The sequence below is a fragment of the Platichthys flesus genome, chromosome 6 (genome assembly GCF_949316205.1).
Source record: "Platichthys flesus chromosome 6, fPlaFle2.1, whole genome shotgun sequence".
Classification (NCBI taxonomy): domain Eukaryota; kingdom Metazoa; phylum Chordata; class Actinopteri; order Pleuronectiformes; family Pleuronectidae; genus Platichthys; species Platichthys flesus.
Genome location: NC_084950.1, coordinates 15,059,090 through 15,079,473, shown reverse-complemented (window position 1 = coordinate 15,079,473; position 20,384 = coordinate 15,059,090). Strand labels below are relative to the sequence as shown.

At 41.5% G+C, this 20,384-nt stretch overlaps 2 protein-coding genes across 2 annotated transcripts; both read left to right on the top strand.

The window, feature by feature from the left end:
• The first annotated feature begins 201 nt into the window (after positions 1-201).
• On the top strand, positions 202-11,640 carry LOC133955134 (anoctamin-9). Its single transcript, XM_062389811.1, has 24 exons — positions 202-575; positions 1,208-1,282; positions 1,374-1,496; positions 1,581-1,717; positions 1,988-2,037; positions 2,134-2,192; positions 2,855-2,934; positions 3,884-4,018; positions 4,092-4,185; positions 4,268-4,328; positions 5,378-5,460; positions 5,562-5,666; positions 6,032-6,196; positions 6,276-6,312; positions 7,332-7,443; positions 8,723-8,780; positions 8,898-8,995; positions 9,097-9,293; positions 9,376-9,528; positions 9,899-10,046; positions 10,139-10,261; positions 10,459-10,552; positions 10,747-10,859; positions 11,055-11,640. Exons 1-24 carry the CDS (start codon positions 555-557, stop codon positions 11,068-11,070), a joined length of 2,337 nt encoding a protein of 778 aa, XP_062245795.1. The 5' UTR covers positions 202-554; the 3' UTR covers positions 11,071-11,640.
• Positions 11,641-12,629: 989 nt separating this feature from the next.
• sigirr (single immunoglobulin and toll-interleukin 1 receptor (TIR) domain) lies at positions 12,630-20,074 on the top strand. The gene is made up of 10 exons (XM_062389826.1): positions 12,630-12,868; positions 14,832-15,092; positions 15,319-15,526; positions 15,610-15,737; positions 16,599-16,739; positions 16,829-16,972; positions 17,717-17,819; positions 17,975-18,125; positions 18,738-18,915; positions 19,750-20,074. Exons 1-10 carry the CDS (start codon positions 12,805-12,807, stop codon positions 19,917-19,919), a joined length of 1,548 nt encoding a protein of 515 aa, XP_062245810.1. The 5' UTR covers positions 12,630-12,804; the 3' UTR covers positions 19,920-20,074.
• Positions 20,075-20,384: the final 310 nt, after the last annotated feature.

Sequence of the window (20,384 nt, the reverse complement as noted above, 5' to 3'; positions counted from 1 at the left end):
GAGCGTAGAGACTGAAATCAGACTGTTTGCTGCCACCTAGGGGCGGACGGCCGTAACTGCTCACTAGTGAGGAGGAGGAGGAGGAGGTGGAGGAGGAGGAGCAGGAGGCAGCATGTTGGAGAACATGTCCTTCCACTGCACCTGGCACACCGTCTCCATGTTGTCCCTGTTTGCACTCAGCTGCTGAAACCCACGGTGCACTCACTGTCTCTCTGTGTGTCTGTCCGTGTTCACCGCATCGCTGAGTGACTGAGCGGAGACGATAGGTGGAGGCTTCAGGTGGAGCCTCACACACACACTCACACTCACACGCACACGCGCACACACACACTGACACCAGCCACAGGTGGAGTCGCTTTCACATTCCTCAGCTTGTGAAACGACAACAAGCTCGTGCCCGGAGGAAGTGCGGAAGTCCACCCAGAGCCATCATGTCATTTCCCAGTGTGGCACATCGCTGACCTGACTGAGTGGATGGTTGACGGGAGCTTCTCTCTCTTTCTTTTTTCCGTTCCTCTTTCTCCGAGAAGTCGCCTCCATCCGCATTTCTCGCCATGCGCGGCCACAAGAGGCAGGTAGGTGATCGCACTCACACACAACATAGGTACAACAGGTATCGGGTCACATACGTGGAGCTGCTTTGAGGCCAGCTACCTGTGGAGCTGCTGTGTTAAGTTGCTTGTAGTGTTCCCCCCCTCACAATCCATCTGATCCGTGGGGTTGAATGTGATGTTTAGGATGAGTGGGTGTCCTTCACTGTCTGGATTTCTACATTTCTACGTTTGCCACACCTTGAGTGTACATGTAACAATGTGTGGACTCTACTGCAAGTAACAATAACACGGCTCATTGTGTCAGTCCGGTTACATCGAAGCCTCCTCGCTGACAGTGAGTCAGTATCACCGCAGGTTTCTCTCTCCTGTCAGCTCTGTGGCATTCATCGACACACCCCCCATGTCATAGTTGCTCAGAATTATTTGGGAGATACTAACCTTTAGGCACATATTCAGGAGTGGATGATTTCAAAACTGGTCTAACCTAACTGTTTTTTTTGTTTTTTTAATGATGATCATGTAAGTTATGTGTCAGTCAGGCTGTGACTATTTCAATTGTAAACATTTAGTCTTGACGTAGGTGATTTCTAGCATTGTGTGATTTCCTCCTTGTATTTTTATGAATATTATTATGTTTTTCTCTTATTAAACAGTCCAGTTTTGAACTACTGGAACTATTCGGAGTGGTGAAAGAGAATGGCATGGAGCAGAATTCCCCCCCTCCGTTGGTAAGTTGACTTCATGTGTCCCCTGTGAGTCTATGCTCTGCCCACTCTGATTTACAGAAGTCCATAAAATCCTCTCGTCTGTGTCTCTAAGCACACCCCAATGTCCTACGACTACGTCCTGGTTGCCAAGACGATTGGAGACCAGCAGACAGCGGCCTACATGAAGCAAATTGAATACATTGAGGAATTGAAGAAAAAGAAGATGAAAATCACAGTGAGTCTTTGTCAACGAGTATTTTTTTCCCTCTTGCCAATGTGACACGATTTGTTCAATCATCGTGTTTGTGCTTTCTGTCAGAAAATCATAGACGACGACCGCGTCTTCTACGGGATCCGAGCGCCACAAGAGATTTTTGAGAAGTACCGGTACCTGCTCAAAGTGTCGGACGCTTGTAACTGGAGCTCGGGTCGGGACCGTGTGCCTCTGAGCACCAGGTGAAATATGTTGCTGTTGCTATTTCTGGCCTTTCAAACAATCAGATAGGCTATTTAAAGCATTCGTTATTGTTTATGTTTCATCTGATCCTGTCATCACAAAGGACAATACACCTCTGTTTTATAACTATGTGTTGCGAGCATCCCCAGCGTAAGAGCTGTGTAGCCTCCTTGAACTCTCAGCTAACCTGTACTTGCCCAAATGACTGAGGCACTCTTTGTTCTCTTGAGTAAAACTTAATTTTTGTGATGCTTGTATCCTTTTTTCAGGATAAGGATCGTCCACTTCATTCTGAATCGCACCCCTATCAAATCGGGAGGTGAGAAAAGACTTATCCGATTTATTTGTAAGAGACTTCGCTTTGAACCGGGCTCATAACGTTTTCCATCATTCTTCTTGTCTATGAATCCTCCAGAGTTTCTGCATAATCTTATCAAGACGAAGGTTTTTGATGCGAAGTTCTGCTTACATGAGGTAAAACTTATTGAACTTTTTATTATCTCAACCTTTTGCAGGTGTGGTACTGTCACTTTATCTTTTTTTACATCAAGTTAATAAACATAGTCACTCAATGAGACTTGATTAATAGTTACTTTAATGTGAATAATTCAATTAAGCCAGTGTGTGCCTTTATTTACTCCTCTGGGATCCAAATACTCTTTTGTCAGAGCAACTCTATTTAACTTGTCTATGTGTAGATACATCTAAAATTGGATACATGTATAAATAATATATGAATGCCTACATGTAGATTAGTGGACTAGAAACAATTCCAAATCAGTGAACCATCAAAAGTCAGCGAACCATCAGAACAACATTGAAGCTTCTATTGTTTCACATGTTAATGAAGTGTTTTGATTCTCTAAGAAGCTTCTAAAATCATGCAGTCAAACTTGGCAGGGTGCTTCAAAAACAACACGGAGCTGCCGAACAAGTATTTATTGACAGAGATCTTATGGGAGACATATTAATGCAGTGACTCATCTGGGAAAGAGTGGGCACACGTGTGTGTAAGAATATAATGCTACATGTGCACTCATCTAAACACTGTGTTTACTGTATGTTATGTTTACCGGTTTGTACACAGCTCCTAATGTTGGTGTTGTCCTTTCATTTCTCTGTGCTCCTGCTTCCAGAAAAAGAAACAGAAAGAGCTGAAGGAGAACTGGGCACGATGGACAGCCTGTCTCCAAGGGCAACCCATAACTGCTGTCAGGTTTGGACTGCAACACAACAGCCTATTCATCGCACTGCTTTGTACACAGTTGCAGATATTGCAGCATTATTGTTTTACATGTCATCTCACTGAGAAGCAGGTTCAGGGTTTAGAAAGGCAACAAAAAACATGTCAAAGCCACCACCCCCTTGACAAACACACACACACACGCACGCACACATGCACACACACTCACTCACGCGCACACAGTATGCTGTCATTGTGTGGACTCATGATTAAGAAATATGTACAGATTCAGTCGAATACTGAGTAAACAGCAGGACACGATCCTAACATGCTCTAGTTTATAGGTGCACTTATAACATTAAGAGTGGAAAAATTGATAAATTATTGAAAATTTCAATTTTCGAGAATAAGTTCATAATATACTGAAAAGTATGTGTTTTATAAATAACAAAGCACTTTATATTTTTGGCTCATCGGCACCACTTTGGGACCAGGACTTTGAAAAGATTCAACAAGTGACTGAGTGTGTTTTGGACAAAATAAGAACCAGACAGACTTGGAGGAAGTTGTTTATGTTACCAATGACTGCAGGGCTGTCATTGGTAACATATGCATGGTATTCTCAGAGGTGACAGAATAAGAGAGGTTCAAGATTTTGGGTCCTGAAGGCCTGTACTCTGATTGAACCCTCTCAAGCTCGGGTTCTCCTTACTCCTTACTTCCTGCAATATTAAGACTTTTCTCTCATTACAACTTTATCCTAATGATATTATGACTTTTTCTTGGTAATTACAAGATCGTTATCTGAATCTCAGAATTGCACGGCCATAATACTATGTCTCAGTACGCTGATATATAAAACCATACGCATATTGTTATTGCCTATTTTGAATAAACAAATAAACATTAGTATAATCATTTATATTCGTTTACAATTTCATGAGTGCAAGTGTGTGTCTCTGTGTGTACGTGCTCATGTCAGGAACTACTTTGGGGAGAAGGTGGCCCTGTACTACCTGTGGTTGGGCTGGTACACCTACCTGCTCATCCCTCCTGCCATCATCGGGGTGATCGTCTTCCTCTATGGCCTCGCCTTCTTCAACAGCTCCCCCCTCATGTAAGTATAGTGGTCGCTAAGATTAGAAAAGTGCTATAAATGCAGTTTATTTACCGTTTACATTGTGTTGTAGAAAAGAGGTGTGCGAGGCTGACACCATCATGTGTCCACTCTGTGACAAGAGATGCAAAGTTTGGCAGCTCTCCGACACCTGCACGTACGCCAAGGTACATCAGTGCATTTTCTGGTAAGAGATCTGAATGGTGCAGGTGTCTGTCGGTGCTCACCGCTTCTCACGTTTCTCTGCAGGTGAGCCAGCTGTTCGATAACAACGGCACCGTGTTCTTTGCGATGTTCATGGCTGTATGGGGTGAGTTTAGTCTTTCTGTATTTCTATACTGAATGTTTGTACTTCTATATTGTATTGTCTGCATCCAGATCCTTGCTAAAAGGAGTTTAAGGGATTCATCTTAGCCCTTAAAATCCGTGTGATGGACACATTTGAGATAACAGAAAATAAGGCTGCAGAACTCCTCTCTAATGCAGATTTTTGGCTACACAGGACAACTTGCACAAATAAGTCTATTATCTGCCTTAAATGGATCTTTTCCAACTGCCTGGATTTTTTCTGATACCTGAGGAAAGTGCTGCCAAGGAGATGCCACATCACTGACAGCACCTACTTGTCCTGGCCACTCATATATTAATCAGCCCTGGCCATCTGGCGGTGGGTGGGGGTGGCTGAGCAGTCGTCGATTAGAACACATTATAATAATAATTTTATTAATAATAATAATAATTACTTGATTTGAATAGCACTGATCTAAAAAAGGTAACAAAGTGCTTCACAAAACAAATCTTTCTTTTTTAACTCAAGTAAATACCTAATGTCTTTGGCAGCAGAGTCAAAAGCTGTACTATTTAAGAAACTACAAAAAATGTGGTTGCAATAAAAGTAAGACGAGGAATAAAAGGAGATAAAACAACACAGTAGTTCCAGAGTTACAAATCGCATGTTAAAAATGCTTTCCAATAAAAAAAACTAATTTGATAGATAGGTAGTCAGTTAGTGAGCCTAATCTCTTCAGGTAGGGAGTTCCCGGAGCCTCGGGGTCCTGACAGAGATAACCGGTCACACTGAGTAGTCAGCCTTGACCTAGGGACTTCTAACAAGGACACACTGGTCGATTTAGGGATGCGACTAGGATTATACGGAGATAAGAGCTGCGAAGGGGCAGCCCATGTTGAGCTTTGAAAGTTATTAAAAGAATCCTAAAATCAATCCTGAATTTAACCAGCAACCAGTGAAGGGATGCAAGGATCGGCGCGATACACAAACGTTTGTTTCGGTTAAAATATGAGCAGCCGCATTTTGAACAATCAATTTACTAAGTTATTTGGTTTGAATGTTTTTCACAGCAACACTGTTTTTGGAATTTTGGAAGAGACATCGAGCTTCCTATGTGTGTGAATGGAAAGTGTTTGACTGGTGTGAGGAGGAGGTAAGATCACTTTAATACATTACAGCTCATTTCAGTACAACCTGGTCAGTTCTCACTCTGGAATTCAAGGTGTTTTTCTTCTCTCTTGAATTCAATCATAGGAGGAACTAATCCTGGAAATTGTGAACAACCCAACCTGTGAACCCAAGAAGTACAAGCACTCCTACCTGCGCACCACCTTGGTTTTGATCTTTGTCACAGCCATGGTGGGTGAATTGTTTTTTTGACTTTGACGCTCTTCACATATTTTATGCTGGCACAGTGTCAGACTCCTTGTTTTGTATTACATTCATGATAACATTTTACTGATGCTAAGATAAGAATCACGTTACAGTATGATTCAAGTTTCAGGTAAAACAAGATTGGCTCTCGTTTTACCTCTGCCCTGCATACCTTTTAAATTCAATCCAGCCTCGCCCAGTTTCACACACTCATAGATGTCTGTCCTCTAAACAAACCAGATTTCTGTCATCAAGATCCATAAATTATTCACCAGGAAAAAAATGCATAGTTGTTAATGGAGGCCAACACAAGTATAATACGACCAATGCGTGTTACTGTGTTTCCACAGATACTGGTGATCATCGGCCTGACACACGCCTTGGTGGTGTTCAGGGTGATTGCAGCCGTACTCTTGGCTGAGGGATCATGGGAGTTCCTGAGCACCCACTCCAACAGTGGAGCAATGATGCTGGGCGCCGTCCTCCATTACCTCGTCATCACCGTCATGACTCGGGTACACAGGTCTCTTAATGTGCGTTTGTGCCGTGGCGGTATCACTCGCTCTGACTCTGACCTCGTCTTTGTCTTTGCAGATAAACAGGATTGTGGCCATGAAGCTGTGTCAACTAGGTGTGTTCATGTTTATTTTCATAATTTAAATGGATGCCGATGAACTGTGCTGTGAATGTTTAAACATTAGCGCTAAAACATCCTGTGTCGTACAGCTTTTAGTATAGAAGGATTCTAAACGTTAAATGAGAAATTCTTGAATCACCAGTAACAGTTGTCAGTGGGTGGGGAGGGAAAATAAGAAAACAAATATTAGAGTGCTACGGCAGTACAGCAGTTAATCAGGCTGAAAGCAGGTCTGACACAGATAACACACAGCCTAGCAACAGGTTTACACAGGAAAATATCTTCCTGCACACGGCAGCAGCTTGACAACATAAATGATGAGGCTGAGAGAGACTGAAAGCTGTTCAGTCCCTCAACTCGAATCCTTTGAACTATGCACTTAAGAAAGAGCTGCAGATAATAAGTTAACATACTCAATGTCTTTATTGTGCATTGTGAAGGCGTGTTTCATGAGGTAGGGTGGATATTGGACCTGGGCCCCCATATCAGAGTAGTTGTAAAGATGCATTATAGGTCAGGTGATAGTCAGAGCAGGGAAACAGACGAGGCATGAGTGGCAAAAGTCATTCCCGATAATAAAATCTGAAGAAAGAGTCCGAGTCAGAAGTCCATAAAAACACAGGGCTCTGTATTATTTTACAGAGCTCACAAACACGCAAACAACATGTGCTGTACCTTCTGTAACATGGCAGTTCAAGCTCTTATATTTTTATTATATGCTTTATTATATATATATTTTTTTAAATAACCTCAGATTTAACTTGTTATTTCTTAAAGATCATTAGATATGAAAACTCAAACATGTTATCATATTACAATAATTTATTCACCAAATATGGGTGGGCAAATATTTAAGATCAATTAGATGTTAACTGAGGAACTAACATGATTTAGGTGAGTTCCAAAATCTTTGTAATAAGGATTCTGCTCAGTATGTGATATTGTGCCCTCCACTGGTCAAATAGTGAAATGCGGTCATTCTAACACACTGACTTGAGGTCTGTCTTCACCAGAGGAAACCAGATCATTCACTACCACAGAGAAAAGTTTCACTGTCAAGATGTTCACCTTCCAGTTCTTCACCTACTTCTCCTCGCTCTTCTACGTGGCCTTTTTCCTCGGCAGGTGAGAACTTCAATACTTCAATATCAGTGTTTGTTGACTGTCAGAGGTTGAAATGCACTCATCAGCCACAACATTTTTACAGATGTTCTTGTTATGGGGGTACAATAGGAAACTAAATATTAGAACAATCAGTCCTAGCAGTTGATATTCGGAGAAATATGTGTAGTCATGAGGAACTGAGTGACTTTGAAAGGGGCTAAATGGAACAACTGGGTCAGAACATTTCTAGAAACAGAAGGTCTTGAGGAATGTTCCTGGTATCCAGTGGTCCGACATGAATACGCATCATCGAGTTATGTCCAAGGCTTGTTGACACATGTGGGAAGTGAAGGCTCACGCGTTTGATCCCATCCCTCAGGGGTAGGATGATGGCCAGGATGCAAAGCTGTCAGAACACAAACACACACACACAAACAAACAGACCTCACAGTTTGCCAAGTATGAGACTGCATTGCCACAGCCTGTCTGAGTTGCCATGGTGACCCCCTGACCCCGGTCCACTGCTGAAAAAACTGACGATTGGCACATGAGCAGCAGAACAGGATAATGGAGCACTGGTAGAAGGTGTGGAAACAGGATGCACTCCAGCAGGGTGGAGGCAGTGTGCTGCTTGGGAAACCTTATTACAGACCAAGTACCCTAAGTCTGGAATCCTTGACGGCAGTGGCCTCTCTCAGCAGGATAAGGTTCCCTGCCACTCTACATATTGGCCGTTCACCATGATCCAAGCTCCTGTAGGCCACTAGTGTCTTGTTTTGTCTGGTGTTCCAATAAACTTAAGCGGACCTTAATGTGAAAACCCAATGTAGTCACTCTTGAGGCAGGAAAACTTGAAAAGTGTTTATTTGAACATACCTCCAGCATCACTACAGCTCATCCAACGTAACATTACATTTCAGCAAGGCTCCGTACCGACTATATGCTCAACGACCTGGCCCTATAAACTTGTGTCGATCCACATCTACGCTTAATTTTTCCGCACAAAACTACAATAACTATAACATTATAAATACTTTCTAACTCATTAAGATAACAATAGAAACGTAACTCTATCATCCAGGTTTCAAACGCTTACATTGTCATAGAAACACATTCACAATCCAGCATCTGTAGGAGAAACAAGGTCCTATCTATGGAGGCCCCATCTGCCACTTACAGGGTTTAAAGGATCTGATGCTCACATCTTGGTGCCTGCAGGTTTCAATGTCGTGGCTCACACTGTGTCACTGTGTTACAAGAGCAGCATAATAATCACTTGTTTTTGTGACTCTTGCGACAGGATCAATGGTCATCCTGGTGGTTATGTACGGATCGCAGGGAAGTGGAGACTTGAGGAAGTGAGCAAACGTCTCTATCGCACCTAAAACCTGCATTTCATGAGTAGAATCTTCCCCCATTAGACAAAATGATGTTGTGTCTGATTAGTTCCAAACATTTCAATCTCTTTCGGGCAGTGTCACCCGAGTGGATGTCTCACGGACCTGTTCATCCAAATGGCAATTATAATGGTACTCAAGCAAACCATTAGCAACGTAGTCGAGTTCACTGGCCCGTGAGTATAAAGCATATTTTCGATAAATAATGTTCATGTCCGATGTAAGATTTACTTTCCTAATGTCCACGCTGGTGACAGTTGTCTGTTTTGTGTATCAGCTGGTTCTGCAGGTGGTTCAAAAGGAGAAAAAACCGGAAGCTGGAGAGGAGATGTGGTAACTGCTACCTGAAGAACGATTTGGATGAGAGCAAAGGGGCTGAGCTGTGTGATAACTGCAAGCTTCGAGACTGGGAAAGCAACTATCGCCTCAATGATGTCAACTCCTTCAGTCTGTTTAATGAGTTTCTGGAAATAGGTCTGTACTCCGCAGAAAGCTTAAACAACATCACAACGTAGATGTACTATACAAAATAATATTTACTTTGCTCTCTCCTCAGTGATCCAGTTCAGCTTTACCACCATATTTGTGGCAGCATTTCCTCTCGCTCCTCTTCTAGCCCTGTTTAATAATGTCATTGAGATACGCTTGGACGCCATTAAGATGGTCACTCTGGAGCGGAGACTCATCCCCAAGAAAACCAACGATATTGGTGAGGATATAATATATAATATAATATAATATCAATATTTCAATAATGTTGAATTGAAGCATATGTCTAAATGTTGTTGAAATCCATCGTCCGATGTTCTCCCAAGTCTTTCTAAATTTCTCACAATACCAAAAGTGTGAGTGCCACATTTTAAACCTCAACCGTAAGGCCAGGACTTAATATATTTGTAATTCAACTACACTTATTTATCAACCAAGGTATTTAATATTCCTTGTCTATACTATAGATTTTACAATATTTAGATCACGTCAGTTTTTCCTAAATTCCTCATACTACCTTAAAACTGCAGAACCTCTGATAATTTCAATAATGTTTGCATGTTCACATATGAATATTGTTTCCCCCTCAGGTGTGTGGATAGACGTGTTGGAGGCTATCGGTGTCTTAGCCGTCATTGCTAATGGGTTGGTCATTGGCGTGTCCTCGAACTTCGTCCCTCGACTGGTGTACCGTTACTACTTTGGCCCATGTGCTAATAGCACGGCGACAGATATTGAGTGAGATATGTGTAGTCTTACAGAAAATGTTTGTTTTCTCATTTTGTGAGCAACACATTCTTTAAATAGGCTCTTCTTGTTTTTTTTTCAAGCTGCATGGCTGGCTACATCAACAACACTCTCTCCATTGCACGAATGGATAACCAGATCATACGCCAAGAGTTCACAGCCTTTCAGATGACCACTCATGATGGTTTAAATGTCACCTCCTGCAGGTTTGTTCTGTTTTAATTGTATTTGTTAGAAATACAATTGTTATTTGCAAAAAGCCAAAGTCAAAACATATAACTTTTAACTAACAAAAGATTTGAAAGCAGTGATTGCCGTCACTGCATCTTGTCCACACTGTGTGGGTTAAGATTTTAAATAAGTGGGAGATAACATCAGCTTTCTTTTCTTTCTCTCTTCACAGCTATAAAGACTACAGGAGTCCCGAGGACTACAGTTTAACCCCACAGTTCTGGCTAATACTAGCCGTGCGCTTTGCATTTGTCATCCTCTTTGAAGTAAGCTATTTTCCATTGAGATAATTAGTAAAGAACTGATGAATTTCTTTTTTAAATGTATTTACGAATCCCCAACAACAGACCAGCTTTGTCATAGTTCAAACTCAGATGGTCAGAGTTTAGTTTCAAATATGTATAACAGTGTTACCTCTAATGAAAGACTACATGTCTAACCTTTACGTCTCTGCTTGCAGCATGTTGTCGTCATATGCAAGTTCATTGCAGCCTGGTTTGTGCCGGGCGCTCCCCTTCAGGTCAAGAACGACAAACTCTTTGATAAACTCAACAGACTGAAGGAGGAACTCAGGTTAGTGTCACGTGGCATGTGGTTGGACTGCCATGGCAAACATAAGTAGTATACCTCTAAATATACCACTTTCTTTTCTTTTTTAAATCCATGAATTATTTTCCTCAATGCTGAAAATTCAGACTGCTCTGTTGTGTCTTGGGTTCTTTGACAAAGATGGAACAACTAACCTATGTTTGTGTTTGTTCCTTGCAGGTCATTTGTACCGTGACGGCAGGCAGCAACTTAAACAGACCACGTTTCTCCTTGAGAACAGAAATCCAGTGTCGCCTCGTGCATTAAAGTGTCCAGACTATCAGTGTTGAGTCAATTTCAAAGCCATTCGTCATCTCTGTGAAGAGTTCAGACGGAGGCCTCTCTCTTTCCCTTATCGTTTGCTTTCAGATGTTAAGCTTCTGGGTTTCTCATACAGGAAATGGACTTTGAATGGAGGCAAATTTTTCTTTAATAGAACTAGTGTACAGAAAGGAAACAGATTTTACTAACCTTACATGAGATTATTCTTATTCTAGGAATGCACTGACAGCTTTCTGTTGGATCGCTATATCTGTGAGTGGTATGTCAGTGTTTTTATTGAACGCCTACAGATAAATTATACTGCTACTGTGAATACAGTACCGATCGTGTGTTAACATGTTGCCTTATATTGTAAGAAGCGCTGTGATGATTGTTGCATTACTGCAGATCTGATGGTGTCTTTTGTAATTCAGACATGACAATGTTTGCCTTATAATATTTTTTATTAACCAATAAAGGAAACTTTTGTCCTTATGAAATTTCATGCAGTTATAAAGTATGTGGTAGATTACATAAAAAAATTGCTAATATACATATTTTCCCACACACACACTTATACACAAAAATACATGTATATATATACAAATATGATATATACAATGTATGTATATTAATGTGTATATATATATTTATATATAAACGCGCACACATACACACACATATATGTGTGTTACTGTATATGTGCGTATATAAATGTATACAATATATAAACATATACACATAAAAAATACACTACACTCTACTGTAAAGTATAGTCTGTGTATATATACAATTTGTACAGGTAACACTACCCTTTAAGAATGTCTTGTAACAAACTTACTAATACTTCATAGTTAAGGTATAATCATTCATGATGCTATTATTTATCAACAATTTAAGACTTAGTGATTAAACATCTTGATTAATGACCTTTACCTGCATTATTGATTAGTTAAAACATAGTGAGAAACACGTAAAGAGGTCATTAATCAAAAATGAAATATAAAATGTCATCAGCTCCCCTCGCCTCATTTGGTGGGCTAACATTGAGCTCCTTGACATTGTGTTGACATTTCCTAGGGATCCTCTTGTACTTGTACTAATCTTTGTGTACAGTACATCAGTCCCGTGGATAATAGCGTATAATGTTATAGAACCTGAACAATTTATTATCACATACCCGTTTATAACCACGGCTTGCTTTTTTGTCTTTCTCTTAACTTGTGATTATAATTATGATTGTTATTGTTATTATTATTATTTATTGACCTACTTTTTTGTGTCCTCTGGTTGTTGTTGTGAGTGGGAGTGTGGGGGGGGGGGTCCATTGGGTCAAACATGTAGATAAACAGTGAATTTACTGATTTGTTTAACTAAACTCCAGAAATAAACCCCGTTCAGAATAAAGCGAAACCTTTCAAACGGTACAGGAGAAAAAAGTTTCACCGCAGCGCAGGTGGAAGTCAGCGCTGCCGCCACGTGTCCACGGGGGAGCCAATAGGAAGCTGATTTTCAGGTCCGTCCAGGTGCAGCTCAGCTCCGCTCCATGTCACTGAACTGTCACTAACTGTCACTGGGTCTCCGAGGATGTGATGTAGACACGAGAAACTCACACGTGTCGGTTCATCTCTCAGCGGAGGACGGAGCCGGAGGAGCAGAGCGGCGGCTCATGGCGGTGACAGTAGCCGCTCTCCTGTTGCTGAGCACCGGCTCATGGAGCCTCCTCAGTCACGGTGAGTTCCTCTTCTTATGACTCCTTCAGACAGGAGTCATGTAGTCAAACCTCTATAATGTGAATGTGTTCATAGCTGCACACTATATTCTGGGCACGAATCTCTGTTATGACCTTTATATATATATATATATATATATATATATATATATATATATATATATATATATATATTGTAGTGAGTACATCTGGGTGAATAAACAGAAGGGTCATGCTGTCGCTTGGCAACACGAGGACCCGACCTGTCCTTTGGACCCGGAAGTGTTGCCGTGTGTTCAAGAAACTGCTTTAGAAAAGTATAAGTCAAAGTAAAGTCAGGGAAAACCAGCGAGAGCAGTTGTGCAGGTTGTGGGTTTTGGTCACGTGATTCACAAGGTGCACATGCGCTGAATATATGTCGAAGAACAGGTCCATATTTATTGAGGCGTTAGTTTGAATAGCTTTCTGTTGTGTCCTGTTGTGCACGTGACTTTCCAACTGAAAAGTTTTTTTTTTTTGTATTTAGCTAAACACACATTAGCTCGGAGGGTGAGAGAGTAAACAGGATCACCTTCATGCTCCATTACAGACTCACTGCGTGTCCTTAGCTGCACTGAAGCTAAACAAAGTCTGATGTAGAGTTTGTGTTAAATGTCTTTCTCCACAGGCTGTTGTGTTTTCGCTGAAAGAAACAAAGCCATTTGAAAGAGTTTGAACATTGGAAGTATTTATTCTCATTAGGTTGAAGTACTTCTGCCTCAATATTTTCCTTAAAGGGATAGTTCCCCCTTAAATTTTTAATTCACTCATTATCCACTCACCACTATGACGGTGAAGGAGTGGGTGAAGTGTTTGAGCCCACGAAAACCATTTTTGGGGAGTTTCAGCGGTAAACAGCGTTGCAGCCAAGTCCAGTACAAGTCAAGTAACGGGTGACTACTGCTTCGAACAACAAACTGCCTCCATGCTCCTCCTGTGTTGTCATCCAAGTGTCCATTATCCCCGACATTTAACTATGTCTCGATCAGGTTCTAATTGTATTCGATTTGGCTGCAAAGCTGTTATGAATCTCCAGGGTTAGTGTTCAGTGGACTTGTGAACACTTCCCCCCCCCCCCCCCCCTTCCATCGCCATTGTGGTGGGAAAATAATCATTGATGTTAAATTTGTCAGTGAACTATCCCTTTGTACTTAGATGGAGTATTGACCATGTTGCAGCTCCATCCATACATCCGTCCATTATCTATACCACTTAGGATCTCAAGGGTCGTGGGGGGCGCTGTAGCCAATCCCAACCGACGTTGGGCGAGAGGCAGGATTCACCCTGGACTGGTCACCAGCACATCACGGGGCCAACCTACAGAGACAAACCATCATCCACTCTCACGTTGGTGGGAAAATAATCATTGATGTTAAATTTGTCAGTGAACTATCCCTTTATACTTAGATGGAGTATTGACCATGTTGCAGCTCCATCCATCGATCCATCCATTATCTATACCACTTAGGATCTCAAGGGTCGTGGGGGGCGCTGCAACCAATCCCAGCCGACGTTGGGCGAGAGGCAGGACTCACCCTGGACTGGTCACCAGCACATCACGGGGCCAACTTACAGAGACAAACCATTATCCACTCTCACGTTCACACCTTCAGTCAATTTAGAATCTCCAATCGACCCAACCCACAATCTGCAAGTCTTTGGACTATGGGAGGCAGCAACACCCACAAAAAAGCCTATATTCAATATAGTTTAAATGTGCTTTTTCTATCTATAAGTTGCATATATTTTGATTCACTCGCTGACACTGTTTTTAAGGTTAAAGCAGGTTCTGGGAATAAGGGAGACCTGGTGCAGGGTTGATACCCGGACCCAGGATTTTCCCTGAGTAGAAGCATCAGAACCTTTTTTGGAACAGAAAACCTTGCATTGTTTCCCCCCTCACATGAAGCCCACGGTGTCAGCCCCCTCTGTATTTGTATTTGTAGCTCAGACGTGCGTGGATGAGAGCAGGTTTAAGGAACAGGTGGTCTACACGGGGCAGCAGGGGCCTCCATATCGGCTGATCTGCCCTCTGGCGCCTCTTCCGCCGCGGCTCACCTGGCAGAAGGACTGTCAGCAGCTCCACCATCAGGAGGGGAACGCCTCCCTGGAGTTTACCCGCCTCTCCTTGGAAGACCAAGGGAATTACACGTGTATGCAACAGGGCAACGGCACAGCCTCCTTCACCGTGCGACTCGTAGTTAAGGGTAAATATTGCTTATAGTTTCATGAAGTCACCAAAAACCCTGATACTGTAATCGTGCAGCTTTCCTGATAAGCTATCATTTGCCTCTGCAGTATACTTGAATCTGCTGTCTGCACCTGCATGGAAGCATTTTGTTTCAGTGAGTCTTATTAGGCCGTGTGATGAAGGCCTCTATTGTTTGCAGCTCCAGCAGTGAACACAGATAACAGTGGTATGTCTCAACACAGAGCCCCAGTGTTCCAAAGCACCTGGATTTGAACCCAGCGCAGGCCTGAACAGACTGTGGGGGAATGTGGGAACCTCAGTGACACTGAACTGCACTGCTCTCCTCCTCTGGGACCAAAGTGTGGAGGAATGTGACAACTCGCTGCAGTGGAGTAAAGATGGTCGATCACTCTCCAACCTCACTCTTTACACCCAGAGCACCTCCTCATGGTGATTTTAAGACTTTTAGAATATTATTATCATGATGTGTTTGAGGGTGATGGTAAAACTGAGTTGTCTGTCCTGCGTATCAGGTCTCCTGCTGCCGGCCAGCTGATGGTGAACAGTGTGTTGGTGATCACCATCAAGGAGCTGGAGGATTTTGGGCTCTACAGCTGCACAGTGAGGAATGTCTCCTCTGTTTTCAGCCTGCAAAATTCAAGTAAGAAAACTCAGGACACAGTAAATGCTGGGTTTTTGATGTTTTGCATCTTGTGTCATATTGTGTTAAAATGTACACACCAATAAAATGTAATAAAAATGAAAAACAAACAAAAAGACACACACAAACTAGACAAAGCAGATCAGAGAGAATATGGGGACAGAAGATTACATAGCTAAAATGTGGCACAGAATATGTCCAATAGTTTACCTACAACAAAACTCATATGAAACTGTACTTGGGATCAGTGTATTTAAACTATAGTTTGTATATAAAAATGGACGACAGGTCTCTGCTTCCTCACGCTATCCAGAAATGAAGCCAAAATATCCTCAGTATAAACACAAAAAGACGGTTAATGGCTGTGAAAACTGATTTTAAGAAGGTAGATAAACACTCACTGATTAAAGTGATTAAAGTAGGTAATAGAGAAATAAATTATATACAGTATGTTCATAGCATCAAAAAACAAATATTTGTTTTAAAACCAAATTTAACAGAAAAATTTGCACTGAAACAAACACCAGTGTCGTAAAAAGCCACCAGAGGGCAATCGAGACATTCACTTTTAGGAAGCTGACATGCTGCACATCTTTATACGTCTAGGATTCAAACCGGCCAGCTCCACACAAGGCACCTACTGTCTCACAGCACATTAACCTATAGCAAGGACCCTGGCCCAGTAGTTAATATGTCAGCACCAGTGTTACCAGTTCAATTTCCTTGGGATTTTCAACATGAATTAACTCATCTTTGAATTGATTATGCATCAATAATTTGTTTATCCAGCTACACTCTACAAACAGAAATCATCTATTGTTTGCTTATTTTATTCATATCATTATTTGTGTTTGTGTTCAGACAGACCCAGCCACACAGCTGCTGTCATTGCAGCCGTCTTCCTCCTCGTCCTCCTGGCTGTAGCTGCTGTCGTGTACTCCAGGTGTCACCTGAACATCAAACTGTGGTACAGGAACTCCTACGGAGACTATGAGCTCAACGGTGAGACTGATGCTGAGGTGCCATTAAATACCAAAGATGATGCAGCAGTAAAGTCCCACGAATATGTTTGTGTTTCTCTGTGTCATCAGACGGGAAATTATATGATGCCTACATCTCGTATGTGAACAACGACTATGACAGGAAGTTTGTCAACTTTATTCTTAAACCTCACCTGGAAAATAAAAGTGGCTACAAAGTGCATCTCAATGACAACGACATCCTACCTGGTGGAGGTCAGTTCAAACTGCATAAATATCCTGTCTTGCAAATTTTGGGCTGTTATTTTTCCCTTGTTTTTAACTGTTACGGCAATATTTAGCAAAACATTAACTCTCAGGAGTCTCTTATCATAGCAGCATGATCAAAGTACATGACTGTCCCAGGTTATAGAACAGAGCCACATGCATTGCTCTTCTCAACTCCAGTCAAAAGTGCTAACATGAAACTCTATGCAAGTTTGTATATGGTGTTTATAGGCCAAGCAAAAATGGAAATACGATGATATAGATTTGATATGAATATTTACATGTCCCTAAAAGTATCCAAGATTGAGCCGGTGTTATTTCCATCATATTGAGAAACACTTGATGAGGCTCTTTCAGTTTTACAATAATATCTTGGCATTTGCAACTTTGAAAGGGCTTTGTTGAGCATGATTGTGGTTTTCATAGCAAGAAACACAAATCAGATTTTATGTTTCTTGTGTGGTTTTGGGTCCAATATGTTGATATACTGTGTCAAAGTGAAAAAACTATATTCTAGTAATCATAGGAAAATATTGTGCTGAAAAAAAGATTACAATGAATTTAGAGGCAAAATGAAAAGTGTTAAACTGACAAAATAGGGGTTCTCTCAAGGGTAAATGCATGTCTTATATTTTTTTATGTTGCTTAATAATCAGAGATACTGGATTTTGGGTTGATGTGGTTTGCCACTTGAAGATTTGCTTCTTCAAACAATACACATTGTGTCTCCAGAACCTTCTGCAGAGTTGTTAATGAACATGAGTCGTTCCCGGCGTCTCATCGTGTTGCTCTCTCATGCTTACCTTGAGCAGGACTGGTGCTGCAGTAACTTCAGGTCAGACTCACAAACAGCACACACACACACACGCCCAAGCTCAATTAATGTGGCGTCATTACAATGTACTGCTCAATGTAAGTGTTGTTGTGATATATCTCAGTGTCTATGTGTATACGTGACACTGTTTCTGTGTGTGTGTGTGTGTCTTTCAGACAGGGCTTTCTGCACTTGTTGGAGATTTGTCAGCGGCCCATCTTCATCATGTTGGAGGGTCAGTCCAAACGCATGAGGCCTGAGGTGAAGGAGCAGCTGAGTGAGCAGCAGCACCGCCTCACTGTCCTCACCTGGAGACACAACTCTGTGGTGAGAGCCACTGTAAAAATGCACCTGGGGGGGGGGTTTAAACAGTGTTATTATGAATAATATTTGGTAGTATTTACTGTAAGTTAACTCGTTGACAGAATTTATTACTCTTTACGCAGAATACCTTATAAATGTTATATCTATTATATCTAGGTTTTGCCCTGCGTCTCTCTCTCCCCTTCGTTTGAAGGGATTAATAAGATACGATGATTTTGAATGATGTGAATATTAAACAGATGCCTTAAATATCCTCAAACCTTGGTTTTAATTTCCTTCAAAACATTCAATATCAGAATTCAGAAGTGACTCATGTACTCTGCTTCCTCAGGACTCTGTGGATGTGGTGTGATCAGATTCTACACTGCAAATCCAAATCAGAACAGACAGTCTGGACAGTTCTGATACTGTTAAATAATTTGCCAACAACATATTATGCTATTTTTACTTTATTTTAGTAAAATGTGTCATGTAATGGATATGAATATGTATGCACAGTATAAACAGTACTATATAATACGATATTAGCGTCAAGGCTATTTATGCTTCATGAATAAATAATGGCTCAGTCTGACTCTAACAGCACAGGGTTATGTTTGGTCCCTGTGCTCACAGACTCCTTCCTCAGTCTTCTGGAAGGAGCTGGACTTATCGATGCCTCGCCAGGTCCCTTTCCACGCTGGGTACGCAGGCGACCCACAGACTATGCTTCAAGACGACAAAGACCCCATGCTGAGCCTCGAACCCGACTACCTGAACTGCAACTCAGATATTGACCCAGCTGGAGATCTGGGTAAGAGCAGCAGTCACTAATATAACATTCACTCCTGACTCTTTATATGACAATGCAAATACCTTTGCATATACTAAAAAAACAAATTCTTTTTACAAATGCAAATTAAAGAAACATCTTATGAAGTTGAACTAACTTGTACAAATTAGGGTGAGAAGTATCAGGTTCTATGTACAAGTTTAAAATTCAATACAATTAATTCCATATTAGGAAATCCCAATACTTGAACATATCTGCTGTATTGGCTTGTCTGTGATGGTGATACGTGTATTTACTTTGTTGGAAAAAGTCTGTCTGACTTCTTCCAAAGATAAATCATCCTATCAACTCCAATAGAGTTACCCAGGATAATACAGCAGGTTGTTTATATGGGATTTGGTGCTGGCTATAAATACACCATTTTGAAACCTTGTGTCAAGGGGAGGGCGATCAGAGACAACCTGGACAACATGTTCTCTTTCAAAGCGGTAAAATGAATGAAATGAAGCAGTCCTTGTTCATCAGTGAGCGTCAGTTGTGTCAGTGGGTGGATTTTATAACTCATTTTATTGCCAGATTAGCTCTCTATCTGTTTATATTGAGATAATATCAGTGTATAATGGCGGCCGTTTCCACGTTATCAAACTTCTCAGCAGTAAATGCTATAATAATATGACATGTTATCTCAATTAGTCAAGCTCTGTATGAAGGCGTGGTGTCATGGCACCAAACTATACATTTGTGTGAGTTACATAAAAATAAAATCACAGTTTAAACAAAAAGGTAAAAAAAACAAACACATTTTCATTGATTTTTGAATTTGGATTCCTCCACTTTTTTATCTTTCTGTTGCAGGGCTCCGCCTCCCCGTGTACAAGGCTCGGGCCGGAAAAGCTCCGGTCCTCCCTGCTGCCCCCGTCACAGCCACCGAGCCCCGACCCTCGGACATCGACGTGTCCGACTTGGGCTCTCGCAACTACGGAGCCCGCACAGACTTCTACTGCCTGGTCTCTGAGGACATATGAGCCGCACTACCCTCAGCTCTAACACTGACCACCTATATGAAGATCTCCATCGGCGTGGCTTTATATTGATCCCTGTTATGTAGCTAAATATTTTGCTTTTCTTTATGATGTGTTGTTAAAAATCTAAATATAACCGTTTTATATATTTCCTTTCACCTATGACTGATGTTTTATGTTTTTTGTATTTTCTACTGTTGGGAAAATGGTTTCAGGATCTGATGTTTGTGTCAATCAGGGAAAGAATCGATTTAATGTAAACGCTTAGAAATTGTTTTAATCCAATTTAATCGTCCAGCAGAGGGCAGAGTAATGTGTGTGTGTGTGTGTGTGTGTGTGTGTGTGTGTGTGTGTGTGTGTGTGTGTGTGTGTGTGTGTGTGTGTGTGTGTGTGTGTGTTTGTACCGGCAATGAAAAAACAAGCTGAAATAAGGGCGAGGCAGGGGAAGGTCTGGTATTGTTCCTGTCT

What these genes read in the sequence shown, in the direction of transcription:
- LOC133955134 (XM_062389811.1), top strand. Translation starts at nt 555, where the DNA reads ATGCGCGGCCACAAGAGGCAG. An exon ending in CACCCCTATCAAATCGGGAG is followed by an intron (nt 2,038 to 2,133) that starts GTGAGAAAAGAC and finishes TGAATCCTCCAG; the next exon opens with AGTTTCTGCATAATCTTATC. An exon ending in GATGTTCATGGCTGTATGGG is followed by an intron (nt 4,329 to 5,377) that starts GTGAGTTTAGTC and finishes TGTTTTTCACAG; the next exon opens with CAACACTGTTTTTGGAATTT.
- sigirr (XM_062389826.1), top strand. Translation starts at nt 12,805, where the DNA reads ATGGCGGTGACAGTAGCCGCTCTCCTGTTGCTGAGCACCGGCTCATGG. An exon ending in ATGGAGCCTCCTCAGTCACG is followed by an intron (nt 12,869 to 14,831) that starts GTGAGTTCCTCT and finishes TTGTATTTGTAG; the next exon opens with CTCAGACGTGCGTGGATGAG. An exon ending in ACCCAGAGCACCTCCTCATG is followed by an intron (nt 15,527 to 15,609) that starts GTGATTTTAAGA and finishes CCTGCGTATCAG; the next exon opens with GTCTCCTGCTGCCGGCCAGC.